Here is a 27,040-nt window from a genome sequence, read left to right as displayed (position 1 = left end):
AATGCAAATCAATTCACGTATTCATATAGCCTGCCTTTAAAATGATTTGTACTAGCATTTGAAAGAATATTTGGATCACCACACTGCAGAAATAGTTATGCTCTGCTATGTACTTGGGGACAGAAGGGGAAAGGAAGAAAGTGGGCTGAAATCAGAACTGGTGCAGGAGCTGAGCTTAATAAAAGCTGTGGTGGCAGCTGAAGGGCAGAAACTTTGGAAGGACTTTGGCTGCTCCACAAGCAGATGAGCGAAACAACTGTTAGAATATCAAGGACAGATGTTTTTTTGCAGGAGAAGAATTGGCATTGATTTTTCAGTCTAGGAAGTGTTAGGGTTGGCAGGTTGGAAGCACAGCCAGAGTGGGAGTGGACAGTCAATGTCAGGGAAATCTTCAACTTCAGCTACTATGCAATGTGAAATGTTTAAAACATGTTTTTTGGCTCCAGAGGATCTTTGAGAGGCATCATTATTCTATCATCATATGCTTCTCTCATCATGAAAAAAGGAGAGTAGGTTTTATTCCATTCAATGCAAGATTAATATATTTTTCTCCCCGCTTCTCTCTCTTAGCATTACAACACAGTTCTCTTAGGGTTTTTTTTTTCCCTCAGTTCTTCCTCAGTTGCTTTCCCTTAGGAGGAAGAAATGTCTCATTTTTCACACAGCCTTTCATTTACTGGAGCTCCTGATGTTACACCGGTACACCACTGCCTGTTTCCACAATGGGCCAGGCAGGGATCTTTGACCTGTCTCTCTACTCCATGCTCTTCTTGTGCTATTTATAAGTAGCCTATCAAACTGACTTTAATATCAAACTGGTTTTAGCATCAAGATTATTTCCTTGCAGAGTCAAGTTGTCAAACTGAGCTTCAGCAGTGAGCATTGGGTGGTTTGGGTTTGTTCCACCTGCAAACTTCCAGGTTGGATACATGAGCAGCATGTGCTCTACATGCTCTGCATGGTCTGTCAGCTGCCAGGAACCTCTGACTCAGTTTGAAGGTATTTTTTTCTGTTGGCAGCATTTTCTGGATGTGCAGAATGAAGTGACCCAGTGACTGTGACAGTGTTTCAGCACAGGACTTGTCTAAACCAAGGTGTAAAAGTTTCTTTAAGGAATATATTGTGAAAGGTGAGTAACCACATTCCTATGCTGATAGTTGTTTGTCTTTTCTTTTAAAGATAAAACAATCAAGTTATGGAAAATTACTGAAAGAGATAAGAGACCAGAGGGGTACAACTTAAAAGATGAAGAAGGAAAACTTAAAGATCTTTCTACAGTAACATCACTGCAGGTAAGCTGCTGTCCATGTCCAAAATCCAGTTGTTTCTGTAAGAAGAAGGGAGTTCTAACTCAGTAAAAAATTTAAATATCCAGTCTAAACTTCCCCAGTGCAACTGGAGCCCATTTCCTTTTGTTGTGTCACTTGTTTCTTGGGAGAGAAGACCAACATCCAGACATTAACATACTAGATTTTTACTCTCAAATTTTATTGGCTGAATTCACTCCAGGGGCTTTGGCAAAGGAAGTGGCTAAAGGTTAGAACTGGGAGGTTATGTTGTATAAACAATACTATTTCTTTGTTATTGAAAACAAACAACCTCCATCTCCAAAATAAGCCAATATTATCTATTGTGAAAAAAGCCTCCAAAGTGTAAAAATGACTACAGTAATGGGATATTTATCTATTCAGTATGATTAGGCAAACAAAACCATTCCAGATTGCTTATAGTCTGAGAATTCAAAGTTTGGGTGAACCCTTGTTTTGTTCCTTTAGTAGAAAGCTAAACTCAAATATTTAACTGCTCCATATTCCTCTTTAAACTACCTTGTGGATTGATGTAGGATAGATTGCTTCTAATGCACGTTCAACAACATTGAATAGTCCCAGTTATGGGCCACAGCCTTACATTGTTTAATGCTTTATTGATAGGGAATAAATTGAGTGTCTGCTTTTTGAAGCATGACATTGAAGTGACACAGGGGAATAAAGAGGGCACATTGATGAGTGATAATCTATGCTATTGGCTTTTCAGGGGTATGTCTGTATGTACAATATGTCAATACACATGTTGGCTTTGTTTTCCAAGACTCTGTTTATTATGTTTTCTGAGATTACAACCTTCTCACCACTTGACTTTTTTGAAAGAGAGACATCAAGTAGCAAAGCAAATACTGTTAAGTGATTTACAACTAATGGCAAACTCTTTAGCAAAATACTAGTACTTCACTGCTTGCCAGACCCTCCTACATATGTGAGACAGTAGCTCCTGTTGTGGGACTGGCCTGTTGTGTGGCAGCTGCCAGTCCTTCCTTTCCCATAGTCTAGGCTCTGCCTGGCTCTCCATGGCTCTTATGTCTCTCCTTTCCTCCTTGACAAGGAAGGCTTTGTCCAGCAATTCATTCATGGGGAAATTCAGCTTGTGCACACTGTCAATAAGTTTTATAATATCATAGTCTTTGAATGCTTTCTCTCCACTGAAATTCTCATCGTCTTAGCAAAAGATTATTTAAAATCTTACTCCCTTTCTGGTTTGTGTTTTGGTTTTTTTGGCAGGTGCCTGTATTGAAACCTATGGATTTGATGGTAGAAGTCACTCCCCGGAGAATCTTTGCTAATGGTCACACCTATCATGTCAACTCAATATCCGTCAACAGTGACTGTGAGACATACATGTCAGCGGATGATCTCAGGATTAACCTCTGGCATTTAGCTATCACAGATAGGAGCTTCAGTATCCTTTATTGTGATTCCTTGCTCAGTGTTGATGTTGTTAGTGGGGCTTAAGAGAGCTGTTTTAAAATATTTTTTCTGCAATTTTTAAAATATACCTTTACTTACCAGAATCCCTGGAGTGTTTGTAACAGAAAATGCTCAGATATTGTAAGACACGGCTAAGAGATTATGAAAGTCAGGGAATTTTATATGAAAAATAACAGTCTTGGAGTTGGTTAATGACAAGCAAATAGGAAACTAATGCCAGCTGAATGGTAACTGTCCACCTAACTAGAATACTCTGTACTAGTGCAGACATTTCCCACTGAGCTACGCCACCTTGTTTTGCCGCAAGGTCAGTCTTTACCCTGTCCCTGCCCCCAATTCCCCATCATCCTGCTTCCCTGAAGTCTAATGCCGGAGATGTGCTCAGTTTGGGGGTAAGGCTCAGCTGCTTTATGTGAGTTGTGTCTGTGATTAATGCAGTCATTGCTGTATCAAGTGCTCATGTTATCCTGAAAGCTGTGCTGTGGAATCATTCCAGCCATCTGTGAGGCTGCCCCTCACACTGCAACAGGGTGGCTTGGAGCGGGAGCAAAAGGAAATGTAGCCAAGAAAAGTGATTCTCTGTGTTTTGCAGAACATAAATACACTGGTGAGAAGAGAAATAGGTTATGGGGCCAGCTCAGAATATTGTATTCCTTTGATGATTTCTTTTTGAGTGGATCAAAAGGAGTTAGAGGAATATTTCTCCATGGATTTATCTGAGGGACTATTAGATGTCAAAGTGAAGTTGTCCTGCTAGGGGAGATTTCCTAAAAGAGAGCACCAATGTGATGGGGTGTTCTCCTTGTCTCTAGTGATTGTATTTCTTCCTTTGTGGGCAAGTCATCTGTGAAACTTAACCCCTGCTTTGTGAATGTCACAGGAAAAATTTTCTTTAAATCAAACAGCTCTTAATGTCCTTAAAAAATGACCTTTGTCAGATCAAGTGACAGGTGTCTTTACCCTGGAGGTTGTAGTGAATACCTCCTCAGTTTGTTTCCAAACTCACATTGTTTTTCTGTCTTTCGCCTGTCTAGATTAAGCAAGCTTAATGGTGCCCTCTTTAATATGACTGTCCATAAAGGAAAAATTTATGTGTGATTCTTCAAAGTCCAGCTGTGTCTGACTCAATATACAGGCAACTGTGCTTCCATTCTTTAGTAAGAATGGAGTGGGAAGGAAAGTTATTTGCCATCATGCCTGTGTGGAGTAGCAGTGTGGCTCCTGACAGTGTCTTCACAGTAGCTCCAGTCTCTGTCCTGGATACTTTTACTGTGTGTTCTCCTCTACTGTTTATCCTCCTCTTTCTTCTAAGGCAGAGCAGTGGGTCAGACCAAGCACAGCAATGTCTCTGTCATTTCCCACAGTAAGAGCTTACTGACAGAAATATCAACCCCAAATGAATTTTTAAGTGCCAAATGTGGGTAAATCCTTGAAAATCAGAGACTTGCTATGGCGTATTGATACAATCAGAACAAAAGCTTGTGAATATGCTAGTGTAAAATAATTCTTAGCATTTCTGCAAAGCTTTTTATCTTCATGTCCTAGTAGATAGATAAATTTGTCTACTATTTTGTGGATGAGGAAACTGAGGCAGAAAAACAAAAGAAATTGTTTATGAGAACTACATTTCCTAGCCCTGATTAACAACATCTCATTTGCCTTTTGTGTGAAAACACTTGCATGCAGGCTTCAGAAGCACTTGGCCTCCCATGATGTTTCAAATTCTAGCAATATCCTGGGAAAGAGCTGGAAAACAGGCTAAGTCTGGAACAGTGTGGATAGCAAAATTATTTGAGATTAAATAACTGTTTAGGATCTTATGGCTTCTGCTCCTGTGTGTTCAAACTGCCACATTTGGTGACAGCTGCATGGACTCTGTTTCAAGCATTAACACTCCTGTTGTTGAATATTGACTGATAAAATGTGTTTTAAGGTTTCTGATTGATTCATTGATTTAACTCTTAAAACATGATACAATTTATAGTAATAGATTCCATTTCTGAGTATGATCTTAAGAGTGATGATGAGAGGGAAATTAAGAATGTATTTCTGAACTTTAGGATAGGAAACTTTTGCTGTATCTGAGACAGTGGCTTTGAGATACTTATGTGGATGGCTTTGGGATACTTATATGGATGACTTTGGGATAACTGGATTTCTGTCTTGGATTTGGATGCAGATATTGCTGCTTCTTTTAGATACGCTTGAATTAACATGTATGAGGATTGTGATGAGAGAGTTTAGGCAGTGATAGGAGAGAACACTAGGTAACATTTTGCTAGGGGCAAAATGTTCTTGCTAGGCTGGCCATGGTGGTAGCAGATTGGCTTTTGTAGCTGGATACCAGTGTGTATTCAAGAGAGCAGACTGAGTCAAATAGACTCTATCCAGTTCTATTTCTGTACTCAGTTGTCAAAACCAGATCATCAGGCACATTACTTCTACTGAATTTTTTGATAAACAGAAAAGTTGACATAAATGTTCCAAAGAGGGTGAGATAGTTACAGAATATTACTCATACTGGGAAATTAACTGGGAGACCGTGATAACCTGAAGAAGGGGTTGAGTAAGTTAAACTTGCATCAGTCTTTTCACAGGTGTCTTTCTGTCCATATAGAGTCCTCTAAGTCCTTGTAAAATTGCAGAGACATGTTTTCCCCTGGATAAGAACATCTGTCCCTGAAACTGCATTTCTGTCCATAGAAAACCAAGTTACATAGAAATCTTCTGGAAGTCGTTGAGTTTCTGGTAAAAACATTGGGTGTGCCAGTTGCAATTAGGGCTAGACATATTAAGGTGAAAAAATTCTGCCAAGCAAACAGTTTAAATTATAAATGAATGTTGCTGGGCTTGATGCCTTCTGTTACACATTTAGGCAGGAGGAGGCTGTGGTAGTTTTAAAAATGCTTGCTTCACATCTTTTTACTAGATGCAAAAGGGAAATGAAGCATCTTGCTGTTTTACATTCAAGGCTTGATTCCTTGAAATACATGTTCAAAACAATAAATAGAAAACATTTTGGTTTGAAGTGGCATTTGTTATTAAGGGATCTGGCCGGGATGTGTGTTTGTCTTTCTACTTTCCCTCAGAGGCAGCACTGCTATGTATAATGACCTACAATCTGTTTACCCAAGAGGCTGTTTGTGACAATGACACAGACAACAAATACAGTGGTAGAGTTTCTGGACATTCAGCTCATGTCTGAACACCTTTACAAATTGCATGGGAAACACTGGAGAAAGTAAAGTACTTTGTCTTGTAGAATTTTATTTGAGAACAGTTGGGTTCTAACCATTATTTTAGCAGTTTTACGAATCTCTCAGAGTTGTTCAGTTCTTTGAAAAGAGAGAGAGCAATGGAGATCTTAAGTGAATTCTCTTTCTATCGTCTTTGGAAAATATTTTAGATCAGCTTTGCAGAATTTGACCAGAATGATTGCCTTAGGCAAATAAAATACAAATAGTGCTTTTCTGGTTTGCTTTTGTATTAGCATAAACACTAACTGGGTTAAAAAGCAGACAACTGAGTTTATGCTATGCCTGGTAAATTTTAATGAGGAATATGCAAGACTTCTGTACATTGCTTCCCACTTGCAAGCAGATTTGCTCAGTATCATTTGGGCAGGAGGAGGCAGGAGAGAGGAGGAGGTGAGAGAAAAGGAAGGGGGAAGATCAACTGGTAAATAATTGCATGTATTAGGATTTTCTTCAGCAAAAGCTTTAATGTGTTTCGCTGTGTTATGGAGAGTGAGAGTCAGTGTCCTTAATTATGGATGATATTCTGCACTGGAAAAGAAGTAAGGTTCAGGTTGCTGTATTTGTTAATGGTCTGAAATGGCTTAGCAGTGTTGCCCATAGCTTAAGCCGTTAGATAAGTCATCTTGGGTGTAGTGAACAAGAAAAAAGGACTGCTGGGAGCATACTGATAAGGCTTTCTTGCCATCAGCAGCAATCTTTGGACTATCTAGCTGCACTAAATATTCTTTATGAGAATGTATTTGGATTGCTCACAGAACTATGTAGCTCATAGCACTTGAACTCCCTTCATTTCCTGGTAGCACACTATTTCACTCTGGAGGCTGTCATGGCATTGCTATGGAAACAACATCGCAGTTTCCAGCATGTGCTCATCTTGAGACTCATCTTGACTAAAATACTCATTTCTCAGTCAGATCAATATAGTCCAGGGTTATCCTGTTTTAATAAAAAATTCCTTCTTCTGTGTCCCAAAAGGGTTAAGCTAATTAGCAAATCACCATAGGGCCTTCTTATAGTCTAATGTATTCTGGTATTTGAAGCATATCATGGATAGGCAGATTGTTAGGCACCACATCCTGGGAAAATGAATTTACTTAAGAAGTAAACAACAACAGGAAAAGAATTAGGAAAAACAAGATAACATGGTACACTGATGGAGACCAAGTCTGTGGCAGGCGCTGTGCACCTGAATGTAGTGCATATATAGGGCATATATGAGATCTGGGAGCAGCCCCTAGGCTGGGGAAGATAATCAGCCTTGCAAAATCCCTGTTACCTGCCTCAGTGCTTGGTATTTGAATGCTAAACTGAAAGCAGATCTGCAGTATTCTCTTGGCAAATTTATACCCTTGAGTAAGATAAGGCTGTTTCTATAAAAATGCCTCAGCCAGGATGACTGTGCACAAGCTGTGTGCACAAGGATGCTTTTTCTGTGCTCTCAAAAAAATGTTTGTACTGTGTGAGAACCTGCTGCCACCTCCACCCACAGCACTGTTTTCCTGCAAAATAGACTTTCTGTTTGGGAGATGGCAGACATCATTTCTCTTTTGAGAGCTCTGTGTAATACATATTAGCACTTCCTATTCTATCAAGAAAAGTCTGTCAATCTGTATCATGTATTTAAAAGGTGTATGTTATACCACGGAGTCATATTCCAGCTGAGTTGCTACTAGCAATATTTGAGTAGCTTTTCCTCAAATTTTTGTTTTTCTTTTATTCTTTACTTTCTGGAGTCTCTCCTTCTCCCACATGCACTGTCTATCTCTCTCTCCTTTAAGGGAGAATGAAGATGTCTGCAAAGCTAAAATCAGATCTGTAAGTTAGAAGTAAGGGATTTCAGAGGTACTAGGTATACTGATCTGTCTCATGGTTTGGCGAGCTCTTTTAGTCTGACTATTGAGAAATGATTGCCTTGCCCTTCTAATTAAAACACTCCTAGGGGAACAACTGAGGGGAGAAAACTGTTTCAACAAGCTGATTGGACTTAGGGTTGATGTGATGCACACTTTTTTCAGCAGGAGAATAGTGGCCTTCTACTACAAATTAGAATTGACAGTAACAAAGATTTTGACATGTAGCTCACACCTGAGTACTGTCAACTGCAGGTTTTATCTGATAAACATTTTGATAAATTTTGAATTGTGCTCTGAGGTAAACTACTGGAAATGCTTTCTGAGGGCTCCAATGCCCCATCTTGCAAAGCCATGGGGAAGAACAATATGTAGAGGAAATAGAATAAACAATAAAAAAGATTAAGTTCTACTGCATGAAACTTGTGAATACATGAAGTCCACACCAAACATCAATGCTTAACTGTTATATTCTTTGCTGCATTGCCATTTCTCATCTGCTTATCATTACATTGTAAACTGGTCATGATAGAGGTCCTCGGTATTACTGAAGTGCTTGACGTACTTCACACAACTAAATGCTTTGCAATAAAAGTATTTCAAAATAATTGTAATAGAATTTTGAGGTTAGTCTTAGCACCACTTTATACACAGTTAAACAAAGACTGTGAGAGCCAAATAGGCTTGCTGGAATTTTAACTCAGAATCTGACTGTTGCCCAGTGAGATCGCGCTTTCCATTACTTCCATCCGTACTCTAATTCTGCATTAGGTGAGGTGACAGACTTTTCAGGAGAGAGAAATCCTGTTAAAATGGTAACAGGTGAAGAAATGCTAGGAAAGTGGTTTTGTTTCTGAGAAATACAAATCAATGCTCTATAGAGATTTCTTAACTTCCAGAATGTAATGAGATGGAATTTCACTGAGTACCAACAGAGGTTTTCTGTTAGGGATCACTTGTTTTAATGGACAGAGAAAAATAATTTACTGTTTTTCAAAAATACATGACAATTCTAAGCTTGCAGAAGGTAGTAAGAAGCAAAAACTTGGTTGTCTAGAGAGATGAATCTTTACCTTGCCGGTGCTTAGCATTTAGCCATTTGATGATGAATTTAGGAAAAGAGTTGTAGCCCCTAAGCCTCCTTGTCTCTCCTAAGAATTTTCAATTTATGTTACTCTTATCTGAAGCAAAAAAGAAAAAGAAAGCTTCTTCATTTCAAAAATGACTGTAGTAGATGGAAATTCACTGTTATCTATTTAGCAACAATTTGCGATTTATTTCAGGTTGTTTTAAAGTGATCTGACTCTCAAAGCTCTGCAAAATGGCAGTTTTCGTTGACTTTGTCTTTTAACTTTTGGGTTTCAGATCTTTCAGCTTAGAGTAGTTGTGCATTGAAAATAAATTATTTAGGAATTGCCTATGCAACTGCAGATACCAAATCACCTGGTAACTTGAGGATCATTTACACTGGTGTAGTTCAGTAATTAGTTTTGCTAAGATATAATTAATAGGTTGGCAGCAGGTACTATATTCTTCTATAGTTTTTATTCCTAATGCTTATTATTTTTATGTCAGCAAAGATGTGTATGAGTGGCAGCAGATCACAGGTCATATGCTGAGGCTCAGGATAGGAACAAACTCCAGCATAAAGCTCATAAAGTGCTGCTGATGGGATCAAAACAAAGTGCTGTCCTATATAGTTGTGATGGTGCTTCTGGGTACTGAAGAGAATTATTGAAATCATAAAAAATAGCCCCTCATTTCTGGAAAGATTCTTTGCATTAAGTAAGCAGAAAGTATAAACAATTCATGTAGTCTTTTTCTGATGTCTTTTTTAGGATGTCCCAGAAAACTAGAGAATGAAGTTCTAGTTTGTAGGGAGACCTGACTTAAAGCTTAACTAATGCATCAAGTTTTTAAATGGTTGCCTAATTTAGGCTCTTCCATACAGTATTTTGGGCTTTTTTAGTTGGTGTTGTGGACCTGAGAAAGCAAGTATGGCTATACTATTTGATCTAACTATAGTAGTTATTGAAGAGAAAGATGTTTTGCTACTGCCAAGGTGAAGTACATATACATTATTTCTTGTCTAAAGTACTGACCTGCAAAAATTCTGATAGTCTTCTTTTATTTTCCTCTTGGTAGGCTTATTTCATGCAATCATTGATTGCATGAAAGTAAAAAACATTTTGTGTTTTCTTTAGTTTTTAGGAGGACTTCCTGATTGTACTGAGAAGGTCACAAATAGTGATACCCAAAATAAACCCAACTGGAAATCAAGACACAGATTTGTAGTCAGGTATTTGAATTCCCAAATATCACATTTACACATCATCCGAGGATGAGATCCAAGAACTAGGGAGGGTACTGAATCTTTGTTAGTGAATATTAAAGTAAATTTAATCAATATTTTTGGAGAGAAAAGTATACTGAAATGCATTTTAGCCTCTTTTATATTTTTTTCATGCATCACTTTTCACTTACTTTATATGATGTCTGTAACATTAAGCCTTAAACTGATGGCTTAAACAAAGCACACCACTTCTTTAAGTTAAAATACTAACTTCATAGCCCACCTTGCTCACATGTACACGCAAGCTAGGCAGACTTCCAATGTTAAAATTGCATATGCACTAGAAAAGCATATTTTACTATACAGTAAATTGAAGAAAGACAGCTCTTAACAGAATAAAACCCAATCATCATTTTAATAGAGCTGATAAGCAGCATTCCTGTATATTAGTGATCGCATAAAGCCTGATTTTATTTTGAACTGTTAGAGATGCTGTACTGTTCCATCCTAATTGGATACATAGTACTTGATAAATAATAATTAAGAGGAAAATAAAAAGAGGAAAGAATTCTCTGACTGCTAGACTGGGGACCACACTGGCTCTGTGAGTAATTAAACAATGCATCAGGCACTTCTTCTTTGTAAACTCTGTAGTCAAATGTGGCCTGAAGTAAAGAATTTTCAGTTTTAAACAAAATAACTCTTATGACCCTTCTAACCAAAACCATCCTATGATTCTATGACCATCAGAATAAGGATTTTAGAAATGTGGTAGCTGGGAGACTCATAGAATCATGGAATCATAAAATGGCCTGGGTTGGAAGAGACCTTAAAGGTCATCTTGTTCCAATCCCCCTGCCATGGGCAGGGACACCTTCCACTAGACCAGGTTGCTCAGAGCTCCTTCTGGCCTGGCCTTGAACACTTCCAGGGATGGAGCATCAAACTTCTCTGGGCAACTTGTTCCAGTGCCTCACCACACTCACAGTAAAGATTTTTTTCCAAATATCTGATCTAAGCCTACTCTCTTTTAACCTAAGTTGTCATCTTCTCTGAACTGCACAGAATCCTGATAGTAAATGGAGCCTTTCATGAACTCTCAACAGACTCATTTGTAAGAAAAATTCTGCGTGTCCCAAGTGTAAAGTGCCAAGAGAGAACTGCATTTTTAGCATTACTTAAATGGCTTTGTCTTGTAGACACTAACATAGCTTCTACAACAGGCACTGACTTGGTTCTTTGGCTTCTGTTAAGGTAAGAATACGTCTAGTTCAGTTACAGTATTATTTCTGATCTGTTCATCATCTACTGTAGAATATCTTAATTGAGTACAGCTTTTAAACTTTTCAGAGTAGGAACAGTTGTATGTTTATATATAATCTTGTGCAGATTGCAGTCGTTACAACTAGCTGTATAATTCAAATAATAGATAATAATTATAGCAGTAAGACTGTGTGAGTGGGGTCTGTAAGGACCTTACAGATTATTTGTTTTCACAAAATACAGAGAAGTCTCAACATCCGTTAGGAAGACCTATAAGCATCTCTAAGTCCAGATTTAGGGTGCTCTGAAAACAGTGAATAAATTTGCAAAAGTGGTCTTTCAATACTTTCAGGACTTCTGTTAGGTTTTGCTAGAGGACACTCTTTTATCCTTGTCAGAAACAATTGCTTTTAACTATTCTTGCCACCTTAAAATGACTCCTATCTCAGGAATTTGACTGTCAGCCAGTCAGAGAGAACTGAATGACAGAGTGTGACTCACAGCCAAAGGAGCAGTATCAGAGCTAGTTAAGCAGTATTTTAGCACTGAATCCCTGTCTGAGACCTTCCTGCCATACAGCTGAAATGTACATTGCAGCAGAAGCAAACAGTGCGTGGCTGCAGCGTATGGTATCAATGTCGTCAGGACATGGGATAGTGCTATGGAAATATTCCCTATCTAGCCATCCTCTAAAAGAAATAAATTGGAAGATTTGAATCTGGCTGTGAAAAAATAATTACAACTGAGGCCTTTACGTTCTTGGCAACAACCAGTCTCTTCCTTTTTTTGGAGTTGCTTTTAAAGAAGTTAATTTAAGGTGATTTGAGCATAGCTATAGCCTTGGGATAATTACTGCACTGCAGATTTATTGTTTAATAAAAAAATTAATTTGTGAATCAGAATACATAATTTTCTTACTTATCACTCCTGTCCATACACAACTTGAATGAATACGTATGTGATTACGTTATTCTTTTAATGGATTTCTTTATCTGGTCCTCTGTCTTCTCTAATGCAGTTGTCCCCAAATAGAGACCCATATCTATTATTTAGTTTCTGCAGAGGTAAGGAAAAACATAGCCAGAGGCATTAGAATACTGTTGCTTTTTAAAAACGTATAGTGAATTGCAAAAAGGAAAACCAAAATGTACTGGAGTTACTGCAAATGATAAAGAATAGTGTGAAATCATGAGCCTGTAAAAACCATTTCAGCATTCTTTAATAGTACATTAAAGAGCACTGGGATTGCACTGAATTCATGTGTTTGTAGAGTGATCCAGGCAATGCAACTACTGGAGATACTTAGAAGTTTTAAAATAGGTGCAAACATGTCTTTTCACAGATCTCCACAGAGATTAATTGGGACTGTAGCAGACAAGTTACTCTTTTGTAGCAGGAATGCCTTTTAAAATGCCATTATCTCAAACTTTCTCAAGTTTATTGCCATCAAAGACAGAAAGAGCACAGTAGAGCTGAAACGAATGTTAGCATGAAATAGACTTTTCAGGTTTTATCCAGAATCTGCAATCCTTAGCAGAGAGGGACTTGGGAACTATGGCAAGGAATATTAAATTCCAGATAAAGGGTCACGTCATGGAACCAATACTCATCTTAGTAGCACTCACATTTTTAGTGTAATGTGACTGCAGTCAATGAAGTTATTCCTCTGGAAATGGGTAACAGGATTCAGTCCAAGATTTATTGTCTTACTAATTTTATTTCTTCAGTTGATGAGTTTTAATCAGTATGGTGTCGTTGTGGAAGCTTTTAAATTGCCTACTTCTGTTTCCCTCTGGATTAATTTCTCACTGAAGCATTCTGAGAATGAGCCATTCTCTGTTGTCACAGGTGCAGGCGATGTATCCAACTTGAAAAACATGTATTATGAATTTATTGAAAGTTAGACAAAAAACCCATTTACACAGTTCTAGGTACAATTATATGAAAAGATAATGTATAAATAATTTAATCACGTCTGCCAGAGGGAAGAATTCTCTTAAATGAGTCTAATTATTCTTGTTCCCATGTGAGTTTGGACTTGAAATTAACCTTGCAAAGCACAATCTTTTGCAGAGTATTAACATAAAGAAGAAGAAAATATAACTTGCTTTGCTCATTAGCTAAAATATCTTGAAGAATGTTCCATATAAGAGCAGAGATGTCATAAAAACACTCACATGGTCATCTTAGGTATTATAGAACTTGAAGTCTGTACTCTGTGTTCTACGTGAGTCATCAAAACCTGAGATCTTGGAATCTTTTCTCACTATTGAGTAGCCAGAGCACTTCTCATTAATGCAGACATTGCTTTCTTTTCTGTTGTTGTAATAGAAACTTGTGAGGACTGCATGTGAAATTGTAGTAATTAAGGTAGGTCACTTTTTGGGCCTTTGGAATAGAAATGCTCTGTAAATAAAGGCCATAACGAAGTTATACCAGCAGAGTTAAGAACAAGTCTAAAACGACTGTTTTGCTACTGACACTAGAAGTTACCTGACTTGTTTGGAATCAGTGTTCTGAAAGCACATCAAGCAAACAGACAAAAAGCTGTGAATATTTAACCCCCTTTGCTTTGGAAAATAATCTTGATGTTTCAAACTCCCAGAATGGAATTTCTCTGCAGTGCCTTGAGACCAAGCTGAGGGGTGTTTCTGTAAATCTTTTCAAATAAATTAAGCAACTAGGATATAAGTCCTGCCCCAAGGTTTTGATCAGGTGTCTTATGTAATGTAATATAAACAATTTGAATGTAAGCTTTTATTAGGATTTTTATAGCAGCTATTTTTTAGAAGTGTCTGCCTGTTTTTGAAGATAGTTTTATTTCACTACTCCCATAACAAGCATACAGGGAAGAGGAAGAGCTTTATGTTCTAAAAAGCACTTTTGGCTAGCTAAATTTAGCAAAAGTTGCATCCTTTGTGACTTGAATTGCAACATCAGTTAAAATACAGAATTATTCTACTCTATTAGGGTGCAAATATTACTGTATTGGGGTTTTCTGGAAGGTATATGAAGAAATAAGTTGCCTATTGGGAAAGAAAAATCCCCACCAAAATGCTCTGAGGAGTCTATAACTGCCAGCTGGAAGTTCTGTGTCTGCTTTTTAAGAGACAGTTCTTCCTGAGCTGCATGGCATTTTAATAATAATCAAGAAGAAATTTCTTGATGGGATTACCTGTTAGTGCATGGGTTAATCATTAAAAAAAAAAAAAAAAAAGAAGAAAAGAGACGTTTCATCTGTTATTTCCAAGTTATGTGGGAAACAATGCCTGGCTGTTTTTAAGATGGGATTTGGGAAGTTATATATATATACTGTATTTCTCTGTAGTACCAGGAACTCTATTCAGCAAACTAGGTAGATCCCTCCAAGTTTTCTGTTAAATGTCTAATGGATCTCAGAAAAGCAGGTTTGTGAATGATGAGATTATACTGCTGTTGCTTATAAATTGTCCTTGCCTTATTAATGTTGAAAGTTGCACTCTTTTCTTGGAACCCTTGCTAGTATGTAGTACGTGTTGCCATTTACTATCCTATGTAGAACAGAACTGCTGAAGAGAAGTTAAGCTGGGAGACTTAGTAGGGCTCTTCTATTAATAATTTATATGTACCTGAGGTTCTTCTGGTATTTATATTCCAAATGTGGGACATTCAACGTCCCACAACAGTTTCAGACAATTCATATGCAAATGTGTTAACTAAATATGACTTTGGAACCTTTCAGTGATTGAGTACCTTACACAGAGAAATGCAGATGTACGTTTATGAAGGCAGGTCTTTGTCTGTTGATTCATCCACTTAATTTTCCTTTTAGCTGTGTGCAGATGATTTCTTTGCTCTTGAAAATTTGAATCTGCGTGTGGTTGTTGCTAAAGCAGGCACGTGACTGTGTCTACAGATGAAAATGCGGGCGTTCTGTTCAAAAAAACAAGCCAAAAATTCCATTCTTAAATAAATTAAAATTTTCCAGTATCAAATTCTAAATTCATTATTCTCTAAGTAAGTCACTGGTTGCAGTATGTATAAACAGGCCTATCTATGACAAAATTTGGATGTGACTTGCACCATTTTGCACCATTTTAAATGCTCTTTTTCCTAGCAGTTGCTAGCAATTGCTACTCTACAGTTCTTACTTTTAACGCTTATTCAAATGTTGCACCTACTCCATAGACAGTTTCTCCTTATATATTAGGAGATATAAGGAGATATGTTTTTCTTCAACTTGCATACAGCAAAGTCTGTGATGTTTACTGCATGTATAGCAGTAAAAGCAATTTCCTGAAATTTGACAAATTACATTTAAAATATGTTGATTCTTTTTTTAAGTAATATTTATGTAATCAAGGTTTGAGGCTTTCTTGCTGCTATCTCTTTTTATTCTCCTAAGACAATAGGAATGTGAAGTAATTCTGATATTGCAAAGATCGGAATGAGATCTCTCAAATTCAGAATGAGTCTTTAGACTATTCTCCCCCCTGTGAGGGAGGAAGTTCCAAAAGACAAATGTAATAGTGAGAATAATAACCTCTCAAAACCAACTAACCAAGAAGAGAACTGAGCCAATACTCACGTAGCTGGACTACTGTGGATAGGTAGGAGAGAGACCAATAGATTAGAATCCAGAGCTATTGCTCTTGCTGGCCCTTAAACTGACCTTTGCCAAACCTTTGCCACTTCATGCCTCAGTTTCATTCTCTGTAAAACATTAACACTGATACTAACTCTCCTTTGCTTTAAACTTAATGAATGGAAAACGTTTTTAATACTACTTTTAATTTCTTGTCAAGTATCTCCAATTCCAAATGAAACTTCAGATGCGAAGTCCAGGAGTTGCAGTTTTGGTTCAGAAGTTTGATATTTAGATTCTGTTCCTGGCTTCCTGTTCAGCCTTGGTCTTGAGGGACTGTGGTTTCTTTCAGCTGCCAGTTAAACCAGTAACCTATTCCTACCTGAATAGCTGGAAAGTTTATTGCTACTGCACCCTGTTAACTATGACCGTGTCTTTTCTTCTTCCACTAACAGCTCTTTTTCATCCAATTTAGGCTGTAATCCTTGACATAAGAAACCTCAGAAGTCCACAGAACTGTGTTAACATTACTTATTCTCTTCTTTGAATGCACTCCATATGTATTCTTTCTGTCATTGGCAATCCCTTTACTTTTTGCTTGCACAGCACCTAACCTAATTGTCTATGGTTTGCCTTCCACGCAGAGCTAACAGGCCCCATAATGGGTTTTACTTTTTCAGTGTCTTATAATCCTGATATGAGGAAAAATACAGAAGCCTTTGTATTGTTATAATAGCACTGTTTAAATGCCTTTTGATGAAGACATTTTGTTGCCAATCAAAATCAAGCCATTTAAATTGGTATGTTCAGCAAATCACCACCAGTGTGAGACTGTTGCCAATTCTCAACTCCAGTATGATGTCTGAAGAATCAAAATTCTTCCACTGCTCAGTAGAGTCATTGTTATAGTGACCATGGAATTAAAAATGGAATTGGGCTGACATTGTCCTGCTAAGTAATTTTCAGGTATGGATCAATACCTTGTATTAACAGATACTAGGTTCAGCTGGAAGGAGCACACACTTATGCAGCAGTTTCTGCTTTTGTGGTTCACAAGAGTCAAGTGGTACAGAAAATGTAATTGCAACTCTCTGAGCTTATAATAAAACCCATACAGTACATGCTTTTAGTGGAGCAGTGGGCAAATGCTGTGCGATGGAAGGCATTGACACTGTGGTTATTGGGAGTACTTAGAATATAAACACTGGGTCATCTCTTTGCCTAAGGTAAAACACTGGAATTTGAAGAAAAGGCCAAATCCATTAACCTATTGACAATTCATTCCAGAAACCCTTGACTCTTGGACAACAGGTCTGAAATAGAGATTCAGAAGCTGGAGCCTATCCAGTGCTTTCCTTACTGTCGAGATATGCCTATTGTAGAACTGTCATTCAACAGTGAAAACATACAGTGTATCTTTACGAAATGAGAAGAAGCAAATAAGTTGATGGTTATTTAAAGGTCAGGACTTGCTTCTTTCGTTGATAATAAGATCGATGTAATCACATTATGATATCAGGCACACTGAGGCCTAGTTCTGTCCCTGGTCCCCCTCATGTACACAACCTGGAAGAAAACTGGAGCCATTTGGAATTAATTTTCTCAGCTAGCATGTGGTATAGGAATGATATAACCATCATGTAGGAAGTGTAAGGCTGGTAGAGCTTGATTTGTAAGCATCACAGTTCCCTCCTTGTAATGAAAATAGTTTGCACTAAATGACTAACAGAGGAAACCACTCAGAGAAATGCTTATATTAAAAGTGTAGAGCCTTAGCAGGGCCACAGTAATCAATTACTCTAAACTGAAGCCCTGGCAGCTTCTATGAATTGCTATTGATTTCAGCTACTAGTCAGTGAGTCTTTCTAGGACTAGGCTGAAATGTAGGTGTGAGATACAGACAAAATAAGGAGCCTGAACAAACCTCAGTGGAAAACACAGGGAACAGCCAGGTTCGGCAAGATATGTTATGCTGAAGGTTATTTTTTGAAAATGCCTAAAAATTGCAAAAACTTAAGTCCCACGCAGGGATAAAAATGAAGTGTCATATCAGCATATATTGAAAAAAGAAAGATGAGAATTTTGGTTATCTTGTGAAGTTACTATGGAAAATTTTGTCTGGCTTTCTAAAGAAAGCTCTTCTCCTCCTCCATTCCAGTTGAATAAAAGAGGGAGGGGACAAGTAATATTTTTTGTAGCCTTCTTCTGACCATAAAAATTATTTCCTTCTTACAGTTAACCCACAAGTCATATAAAAATTATTCCAAAACAATGATAGAAGATTCAGTCCTTTATATGCCATAGCTTGTGAGTTGCGAATTTGTTCTCTACAAAAATTTGGTTTCTTGTAGAATTCCTTGATGGTTTCAGGAAGATGAAGCAGCTATTTCTTTATGCATACTGTTCACTTCAAAGGGAATTTAATCTATTTTCAGGAGACTGCTATGTTTCCATTATCATACAAGGAAACTTATTCTGGGACGTTTTTCGCTCAGCAGGAATCCTGTGTATTTTCCACATTCTCATTATACATGTTTTGGCATGAGCATAAAGCAGGCGGGCTCATTTAAATTCTAGCTGATCAAGAGGAAAAGTCTGATTAATGTGAGTTTTGGATCACGGTGAGGGTCAAGTTGGCAACCTGCAATAAAAGGAACTTTCTGGAGTGACTTCTCCCAGAGGGGTATATTTGTGTTAGATCGGTGGCCCAGAGGCAGTGGAACAAATTTTCTTCTTCCTGTTAGCCTTATTTTGCTATCAGCTGCACGACAGCAGCACAAAATACTGGATTAGAACTAAACATATCATATAACTGAATCGTGCACTCGGATCACATCCCTCACACTGCATAGCACTGCAGGTCGTTAATCGTGCCTTTCCTTACACTCTTTCCTCCTTTCTCTGACACTGTTTTTCTTCCCCCTCTCCCCTCTTTGAGATCTTTCCCTAAAGCCTCCTTGCAGTCAGGCCTTGTCCTGCCTCCTTTCTCTCCTATGTTATACCTCTGTTCTTGAATAGTTTCGGGAAAGCAACATAGACACTCAGCCAAGTTAAGGTTACATTGCCTTAGAGTGGCTTTGTTGCCTTTCCCAGAATTAACTTCCTGGTCTTTTAGCTTTACTAACCCATCTCTAAGACCATCATCTCTCACCGTTGTGGTCGCCAAGTGTACTAGACCTTTCATTTCCATTTTGCTGTGAACAGCAAGTCTTCTATGTAGATTTCCTATAGAAAATCTTCACAGCTTTATCCTGTTTCACTGAGCCAAGCAATGGAGGAGAGTCCTGGTATGTCAGACTGCAAATACTGAGGGGGGACAGACCTGTTCTGTTTTTTGTGAGCAAGAAGATATTTTCTGTTCTCTGTTTTAATGTTAATGAATTAAAAACTTCCAGTGCATTCCAACCCATTGCTGGCAAGGTGTCATTTCAACCTTCCCTTAGTGCAAGTATCTATCAAGGATTAAAATGCCTCATTCTTGACAAGCATGTATGAGAGTCAAAGCAGAATGAAAATCTTTTTCATTTTCTTAGGGGAAATTCCTACCCTGTTCAGGCACAGTAACACCAGGTTTTACAGGACAACAGAATTATATCCTAGTACGCTGCCAATGGTGAACTGAACTCTGTTCTTTTTGTCTTAGATAGCTTTGGTCTTAGGTGTTTTGTCCATACTCTGAAAATTAACCAGATTTTCAACAGGAGTCAGATGTGACTGGTATTTTGGAGGTGAGTGAACTGAGAGAGAGGGACCGTGCTCCACTCAAGACATCCTTCCATGAGATACAATTGCAAAGGAAGACAATAGTGTAGGAGACAACTCTACAGATTTATGCCATTAGAATACTTTTCTCTGTAGCAATGGAATTTTAGTTTAATCAGTTTCTGCCAGATTCCCTCTGCTTTGAGCTTTTCAAGTTCACCAAAGGGCTTGTTTCTGAAGCACACTGTCTGATCCAATTTTTTTTTTATTTATTTTTTTTCCTGCCATGCAACATTGTGCTTAAAAGGAAGAAAAAGACACAAAGGGAAGATAGAAAAGTAGAAATGAGAAATGTCTCATGGGAGATACTTGCCCTTACCATGTCATGCTAGTTTAAATACAGTTTCCACACATCACATGTACTTGATTGTTTTCAAATAGATGGCAAAAATCATGAGAGGAGGAAAATGTTCCTTTGTGTGACATATTATTCTTTTGATATATTGGGTTCTGTAGCTGTCAAAACAAAGGCTGTTTTTCCATCTATTATTACAAATGCATTTGGGGTAAATCTCTTCTGCAACTCTCCATTCCCTTGATTGTTTACTTCAATACAGTGTTATTGTTTTAATTTTTCTAAATCTAACGAAATGATGAATTTTCAGTGGTGCATTTTTGCTGTGATCCTCAGTAGGCAATGAGGTTCTTTCTCAGTGGAGATTTAGATCACATCTGGAAATGCAGTCTGTTTCAAGTATTTTTTGCTTTTCTGGCAGGAGAATGGAATATTTAATTTCATTATTCAACATAGGTTTATTCATTTTATGCAATGAAGGGAAATTCATCAATAGTGTCTTCAACATCCAGAAAAATGATACTTGCCATGACTGTTTCACATACTCTATTTATATTTTATATCTTTTTCATCACTCAGCAGTTATTCATCTCTCTACTGAGAGGTGAAATTCTTTTATTGAGTTACTGTAATTTCTCTGAACCCCAGAAAGCAATTCAGTCTCTGAAAGCAATTGCTTTTACTTAAAGATATTTCTTGAGACAAATTCACCAAATACAAATAACTGAATAAACGTTTTTTTTTTTCTGTTGATTTTCAAGAATGTTTAGTGATGCTTTATAAAGGAGGTAAATCAATGTTTTTCTATCTTAACATTTATTGCACTAATATTAATCATGATGGATTCTTGGAGATGAATGCAAGCATGATAGTACAAGTAAGTAGGAATGCAGTTAAAATGCAACATTAATTCATTCCCAGTTTTTATTAAATGTCATAAGATATTAATAGTTTTGCTGATATTTTCCTTGGTGTAAAAAAAAAAGGCACAACAGTGTGATGCAAAGTCATCAAGATATTTATCTCTGAATATTTTATATTATTTCAGTATAGTGTCTTGGACCTGCATTTTTGGGAAAGATCAAAGAGTGTAAAGGTGGTGATAGACTGTGCCCCATTCCCACAGAAATCAATCAAAGGTCTTCCGTTTCAGAAGTGGGCACAGTGGGAACAGAAACAGGCTTAATACCACAATATATGATTTCTCTTGCCATCAATAAAACAGATTTTCTCATTTATCTTATCCTCTGAGATGCTTAAATTTTGAATGTCAGCTGATTCAAATTTTATGTTCAGGGAATCCAAGCACTGAGATGATTTGTGTTTAGGGCACTGAACTGGGATTCAGTAGATCTGGGTTTGTTCTGTCATGCATTTCCCGTGTGATCTTATGCAAATCCTGTATTGCTTCTCTCACAGCCTCATCAGTAAAATAGGGTAATGTTACTCTTCTTCTTGTTCGAAGGATTTGTTAACATTTGGATGGCTTATCTACAGCAGATTGCTGAGGGCCATGTGAAAATGTACAATCTTATTTAAATGTAGTACTTTACATAAATATTCTTTCATTTTATGCTTCTGTATCTACTGCTCTCTTACAGCCCCCTCATGGGACTCTTTTCATTCTTTTCTTTATAAGCAGTCTTCCACAGGCTGGCCTTCTCCTCCAAACACATGCTAATCAGGTCCTGCTTTTTAAGCTCACCAAAGCAGGTAATATATACCTGCCACAGAGACACAAGTGTTGGAGAGGCACCGTGTGAGCTGTACTTCATGTGGATGTTCTTTGGTGATCTAACTGACAGGTTTGTTCTTGAGAAACTTGATCTTTGATGTATTTTTGGTCCCAGTAATGTTCACTTAAATGATTCAAATGTACAATTCTCAGTCACAGAAATTCATATTGATTTCAGTAATGAGCATCATTTACATAAAAACCTAAGAATGCCATTTCATATACTTCTTTTGTAAGTATATAAATGGCAAACCTAATACTGTGCAGAGTTTGTTTTTGAACAAATTGTATTAGTATGTATTCACCCAAAACCATTTCCATAAATGCTTCTGTGTTTTCCATGAGCCTTTCCAAAACAAGTACCTTTTTTGAGGCTTTTAACTTAAACTACATGGATTTTTTTAGCTTAAGTTGCTTGATCATAAAAGCCAGTGAACCTTCACTGGAATGAACAGACCTGAGCTGTGCATTGTTCCCTATCAGTCAGTGTTATCTGGGATAGAGCAGTGATTTCAATAGCAAATGCAGGAGATACAGCTACATGCTCTGTTAGTTTCAATGAAGGTGAGAATTCTGTATCCCTGGAATACTGTTTCTTTGATGTCCTTGCACAGCATGGGCAAATGTTGACCTGCTAATGGCATCTGCTGTAAAACCATGCAGACTGTGAGTTTGATGTTGGTCTTTGAGTTTGGTGTAAGTGGGGCAGGTACGGAAATTTAAAAATGCACCACTGCCAAACAAATGAGTATATTTTTACCTAAAAGTGTTTCTTGTGTGCACATTTACGTGCTTCCTTCGAGGAGGCAGTAAGAGTTGTGGTTTACCTGCAGACAACTGCATTTTCCTTGATGAAACTTCCATTCAGACATTGTAGATATAAAGCCAGCCAATATGGAGGACCTGACAGAAGTGATCACAGCCTCTGAGTTCCATCCCCACCACTGCAATCTCTTTGTCTACAGCAGCAGCAAAGGATCCCTGAGACTCTGCGACATGAGGGCATCGGCTCTCTGTGACAAACATTCCAAGCGTAAGTCCTTGCTTCGTTGAGCCCCAGATGTCATTAAAGTCTTATTATTCACGGACAGCATGTAGATGTGTGCAAACCCCGGTGTATTAGTTTCTCCTTTGCAGGCACATTGGAAAACAGCGAAAGGAAGAAAATTTTTTTTTATCTGTACAAGTATTAGCTGTGAACTTGATAAGAGTCATATCTGTGACTGGTTGTCTTTATAGTTCTTATTGCAGGGATCAGTGAGGAACCCAGAACTCTCTAGCAAAAGAGAGAGGATTCCTAACAAATCAAAGAGGGTGGGGGCGGTATTTAAGTAGGTGAGCATAGTGTTTTGAATACACAACTACTGTTCTGAGTATTGCAGCAAGTAAATTTTGATTGGCAAACTGCCTTCAAAATTTTGAATCCATTTTCATGGATTAAGAAATACTAGTGTCCTACCTAAAAATGTAGTCCTGCATTCCCTAATATGTATTTTTTCAATAACATGCCTGAACAGATTCAGAGGAAATGCGGTAAGTAATATTGAAGGGGAAAAAAGAGAAGAAAAGGTTACTGTTTTGGTATAGAAGGTGTCATCTGTCCTAAGTGATTTTATGTAGTCTGTGAAACTTTGTTATGAACCACCAATTCATGACAGTTCAAATCTGAAACCTACATAAGAATAAGGAAGCAAAATGTTAAATTTTTTTCTCAAAGTGAAGGTTGAAGGAAAATGCATATTCATAATGTCTTACTATCAGCTCTTTATGTTCTAGGGAAGACAGACTATGGTTCATCAGTAATCTGGAAGCCCGGGCACTTCACTTTTTGCAAATGATAAATGCTGAGACAAAGGCATCATATTGTGTGGCTGGTTCCTTTGAGGAGCTGAGAACCTAAGGAGTCAACTGTGGTGGCTCTGCTTTAGTCACCTTCAGGACTGGGGCTTCCATTTGAAACACTGGAAGGAAATTCAGGAGAAATTCTCTTGGTGCAAGAGCACATAAGAGTTTTAATGTCACTCAGTGCCTACTTGAACCTTTATGAGGTAGGCAGATCTTATTAGTAGGGCAGAAAGGGAGGGAAAAGCATTTGAATATTTAAATGAGACAGAAGTGGGGCACAGATTTAGTACACAAGCTATTTTTTAAACTGAAGTAAATGTAGTAAAGAGCCTATGTCTAGGCCTTTTGGCTGTAAGGAAAAGTGAGCATGCTCAGAACCTCTTAGGATGTGGTCTCCAATTATAGAAAATAACCTTCAAGGACAATTTCCTAAGCAGAGAAGTGTTTTACCTTTGTTAGCTGTATCTCGTTGTACTTGTAGGGGGAATTCAATACCATGAAGTGAAATATAAGCGTGACACAGTGACACAATGCTGTGGGTTATCCTGTCCCACTTAATTGTTTTGTTCTGTACTACTTTCATTTCTTCCTGTTAATAAGGCCTCCATGCCCCTGTAACTCATTGCCAAATGCCAATCACAACTTATTAAAGCCACAATACAGTAACCCTGGATGAAAGAAGGCGTTTTATGCCAGAAGAGAGCGCAAGGTCTAATGGTCATTGATTAAACCCCATTTTCCAGATCTATGAGTTAGAAAATAGCCATTTAATGTAGCATTGCTGCACTGAACTCAAGTCAAGCTCATTGAGAAGCTGAGCGTGTACAGCACAAAATTGATAAGCAATGGTAGAACTTCCAAAGTGTTAAAAGAGTAGGCCCATGTCTTGCTGATCGGAGTTTTGAGCGTAGCTCTCAGAGGCAAGCAAAGCTAATTTTGTAAAGCCCACAGTAGCCCAGAAGGATGTACCATAAAACCCAATCAATCTGCAAAATCAAGTTATTTACATGATTGTCTCTCTAGTACCTTCACTGTGTATCTGATTCTTCTTTACAGTAGCTAAATTTACATATGGTCCGTATGCATGATGAGTACCCTGCTCTCCAAGCTCGCCTTGTCTTTCAGTCTTTCCCCATAACTGACTTCACTTCTAAACCAAAACACTACAACTGGAGTCACTGTAAACCCTTGTGTTCTGCCATGCATCCTTACTTCCTCAGCTCTGTTTGGTATCACTGTGTGTTGCGTTTCAGATACTGTTCTGAGAACATAATAGATTTACGTATTTTTAGGGATAAAAGATCCAGTGTAAAACTTAGAAAAATACCTGGATGATGAGCATATGTTGTGAACTTCTAGGTTTTATTCAGATCTCTATAGCTGTGATAAAGTCCATTGCAGCCCTCGGGGAAAGGGCCCTTCCATTTGTACAAGCTTACAGAGTGCCATGAATAATTACTGTGCCGTACTGTAAAAATAAATTATGTACTAATATCTGTGGTGTAAGTGAACTGACATGGGATGTTAATAAATTACAGTGTCTTGAAGATTTCTGGTTTGCTGAACTCAGTGGCAAAATCTCTCTTTTCAGCATTAGTGACAGGAGCCCTGCAAGGTTTCCCTTATAAATCCTCATGGCTCTGACCTGGATGAGACGAGTATGTACTCATCCTTGATGCCTATGCTGAGATTTATTAGCAAGCAGCCAATTCGTGTGATGAGATGTAGTGGGGATCTCCGTCCCTTAGAAAAATTATCTCAGACCACCAAATTATTCATAAAGCATTGAAAGAATATCAGGTCAGTAGCTGAATTTTAAATGGTCATTGAGATACTGATAAGGTGTGATAAAATGTGCTGTGTTTTTAATAGACTACCGTAAACTGCTTCTTATAACAGCTCTATAATAGATCATGCAATGCTGAGCAAGTATCAGAAGAAAGTCTTGTGTGGCCATAGCAAATGTATATTGGAGAAAGCCCAGCCTGTAACCACAGGGCAGGTACATACATAGTACTATTCTGTGTTATTATCACACTTGGCAAGTAGTGGGAGAGGATGCCATCAAAAATGTTCAGGAGAGGAGGTGCCAAGAGGGATGCATGTCCCTGCTTATTTAGAATGTTAGAGGGATGGGAATAAGGAAGCAGTCTACAGCATTAGAGGTAAAGATTTAAAACAGGTACAAAAGTCAGACTCAAGCAGCAAGAAATAGGGATTAATTTAAATAATATGGAACATTTCACCTAAATAGTGTACTTGCCCAAAAACCCAAAGATTGCCTTTAAGACATTATTCAGGCAACACTCACGGTAATGCAGTGTAGAAAAAAAGCAGTATAGGGAAATCTGCGGCAGCAGCAAAAGTATCATTTTTAGAGCAGTCAGCTGGGAACATTGAAAATAAAAGAATTACCCACCACAAATTCCATAAATTCTCATGCAGGGGATTCAGATGACACAGAAGACAAGCATAAGGATCCTGTTGCATTACAGCAATATAATATGCAATTGTTCAATTAAGAAATAGTTGCTAATTTGGTTTTGAGTTTTTCTTGCTAATATTATGTTCAGATGCCCTTATAAATGTGTTCGGAGTTAATATCATTCTTCCAAACAGCTTGTAGGCTAGATGGGTACATATGGCTGTTTCAACAAATCATATAATAAAGCAGTCAGCTAAAGAAAACTGTGCTTGAACACGTGAAGTCAGAAAAACAATGAAGAGCTTTTTCAGTAGTTCATCAGAATTATTAAAAACATTATTAAGTGGTAAATATGAAGTATATAGTTATGTGATATGGAAATTTAAGTCACTCAGGAGTATAACTCCTGTTGATATTTCATGTAATAGCCTTAATATCTTAAAATCATTGCATACTTCAGAAGTAGTAATCTATTTGAATGCCATATGTTGCTTTAAGGGTTTTTTATTATTCATTTCTTAATATGTATTTGTAGACTAAAACCCTGTTTCTAATTATCCATTACCCATGTGCAAAATTTACAACAACATACTTCAAGGAAAGAGGAGCTGCAGTTTCAAGTTGATTGCTCTGTGTGCCATGGTGATCTTTAAAATGCAGATTTTGGGGTTATACAGCATTAGCCTCTGTCACCATTCATGCTTTTTGTCCTCCAGACAGACTTCACAAGCTCCTGAAATTGGGGTCTGTAAGAGAAGCCATTTAGAGCCCCCCTCTCTTTGACCAAAGAAGTGTTTATAGGTGACAGTCCTAACAGCTGTATTCTCTGGCCTCTCCCTGAAAGGAGCAAAGCATCTCACCTGGTGCATCCCAATTCCATGGGATCCAGTATCTTGAAAGTATAAAATGGTCTTGGGAGCAATGCAGAGTGAATTTTGGGGTTGGTTTGTCACTCAGAGATGCCACCCGAAGATAATGGTAGTGGTTTT

The 27,040-nt window shown here is 37.8% G+C and overlaps 1 protein-coding gene across 6 annotated transcripts in view; it reads left to right on the top strand.

Moving 5' to 3' along the window:
- The window catches only part of PPP2R2C (protein phosphatase 2 regulatory subunit Bgamma), a 148,804-nt gene that overhangs the window by 95,472 nt on the left and 26,292 nt on the right, over positions 1-27,040 (top strand). For all 6 annotated transcript variants that reach the window (XM_017824554.1, XM_017824549.1, XM_017824548.1 and 3 more), the window contains 3 exons: positions 1,180-1,292; positions 2,556-2,733; positions 22,650-22,814. In XM_017824554.1, coding sequence (XP_017680043.1) covers positions 1,180-1,292; positions 2,556-2,733; positions 22,650-22,814 — 456 coding nt within the window. The remainder of the gene's footprint in view (positions 1-1,179; positions 1,293-2,555; positions 2,734-22,649; positions 22,815-27,040) is intronic.

Source organism: Lepidothrix coronata, unplaced genomic scaffold (assembly GCF_001604755.1).
Source record: "Lepidothrix coronata isolate B3197 unplaced genomic scaffold, Lepidothrix_coronata-1.0 Scaffold111, whole genome shotgun sequence".
NCBI classification, from domain to species: Eukaryota; Metazoa; Chordata; class Aves; order Passeriformes; family Pipridae; genus Lepidothrix; species Lepidothrix coronata.
Note: the sequence above shows the minus strand (reverse complement) of the source record. Positions and strands in the feature narration are given on the sequence as shown.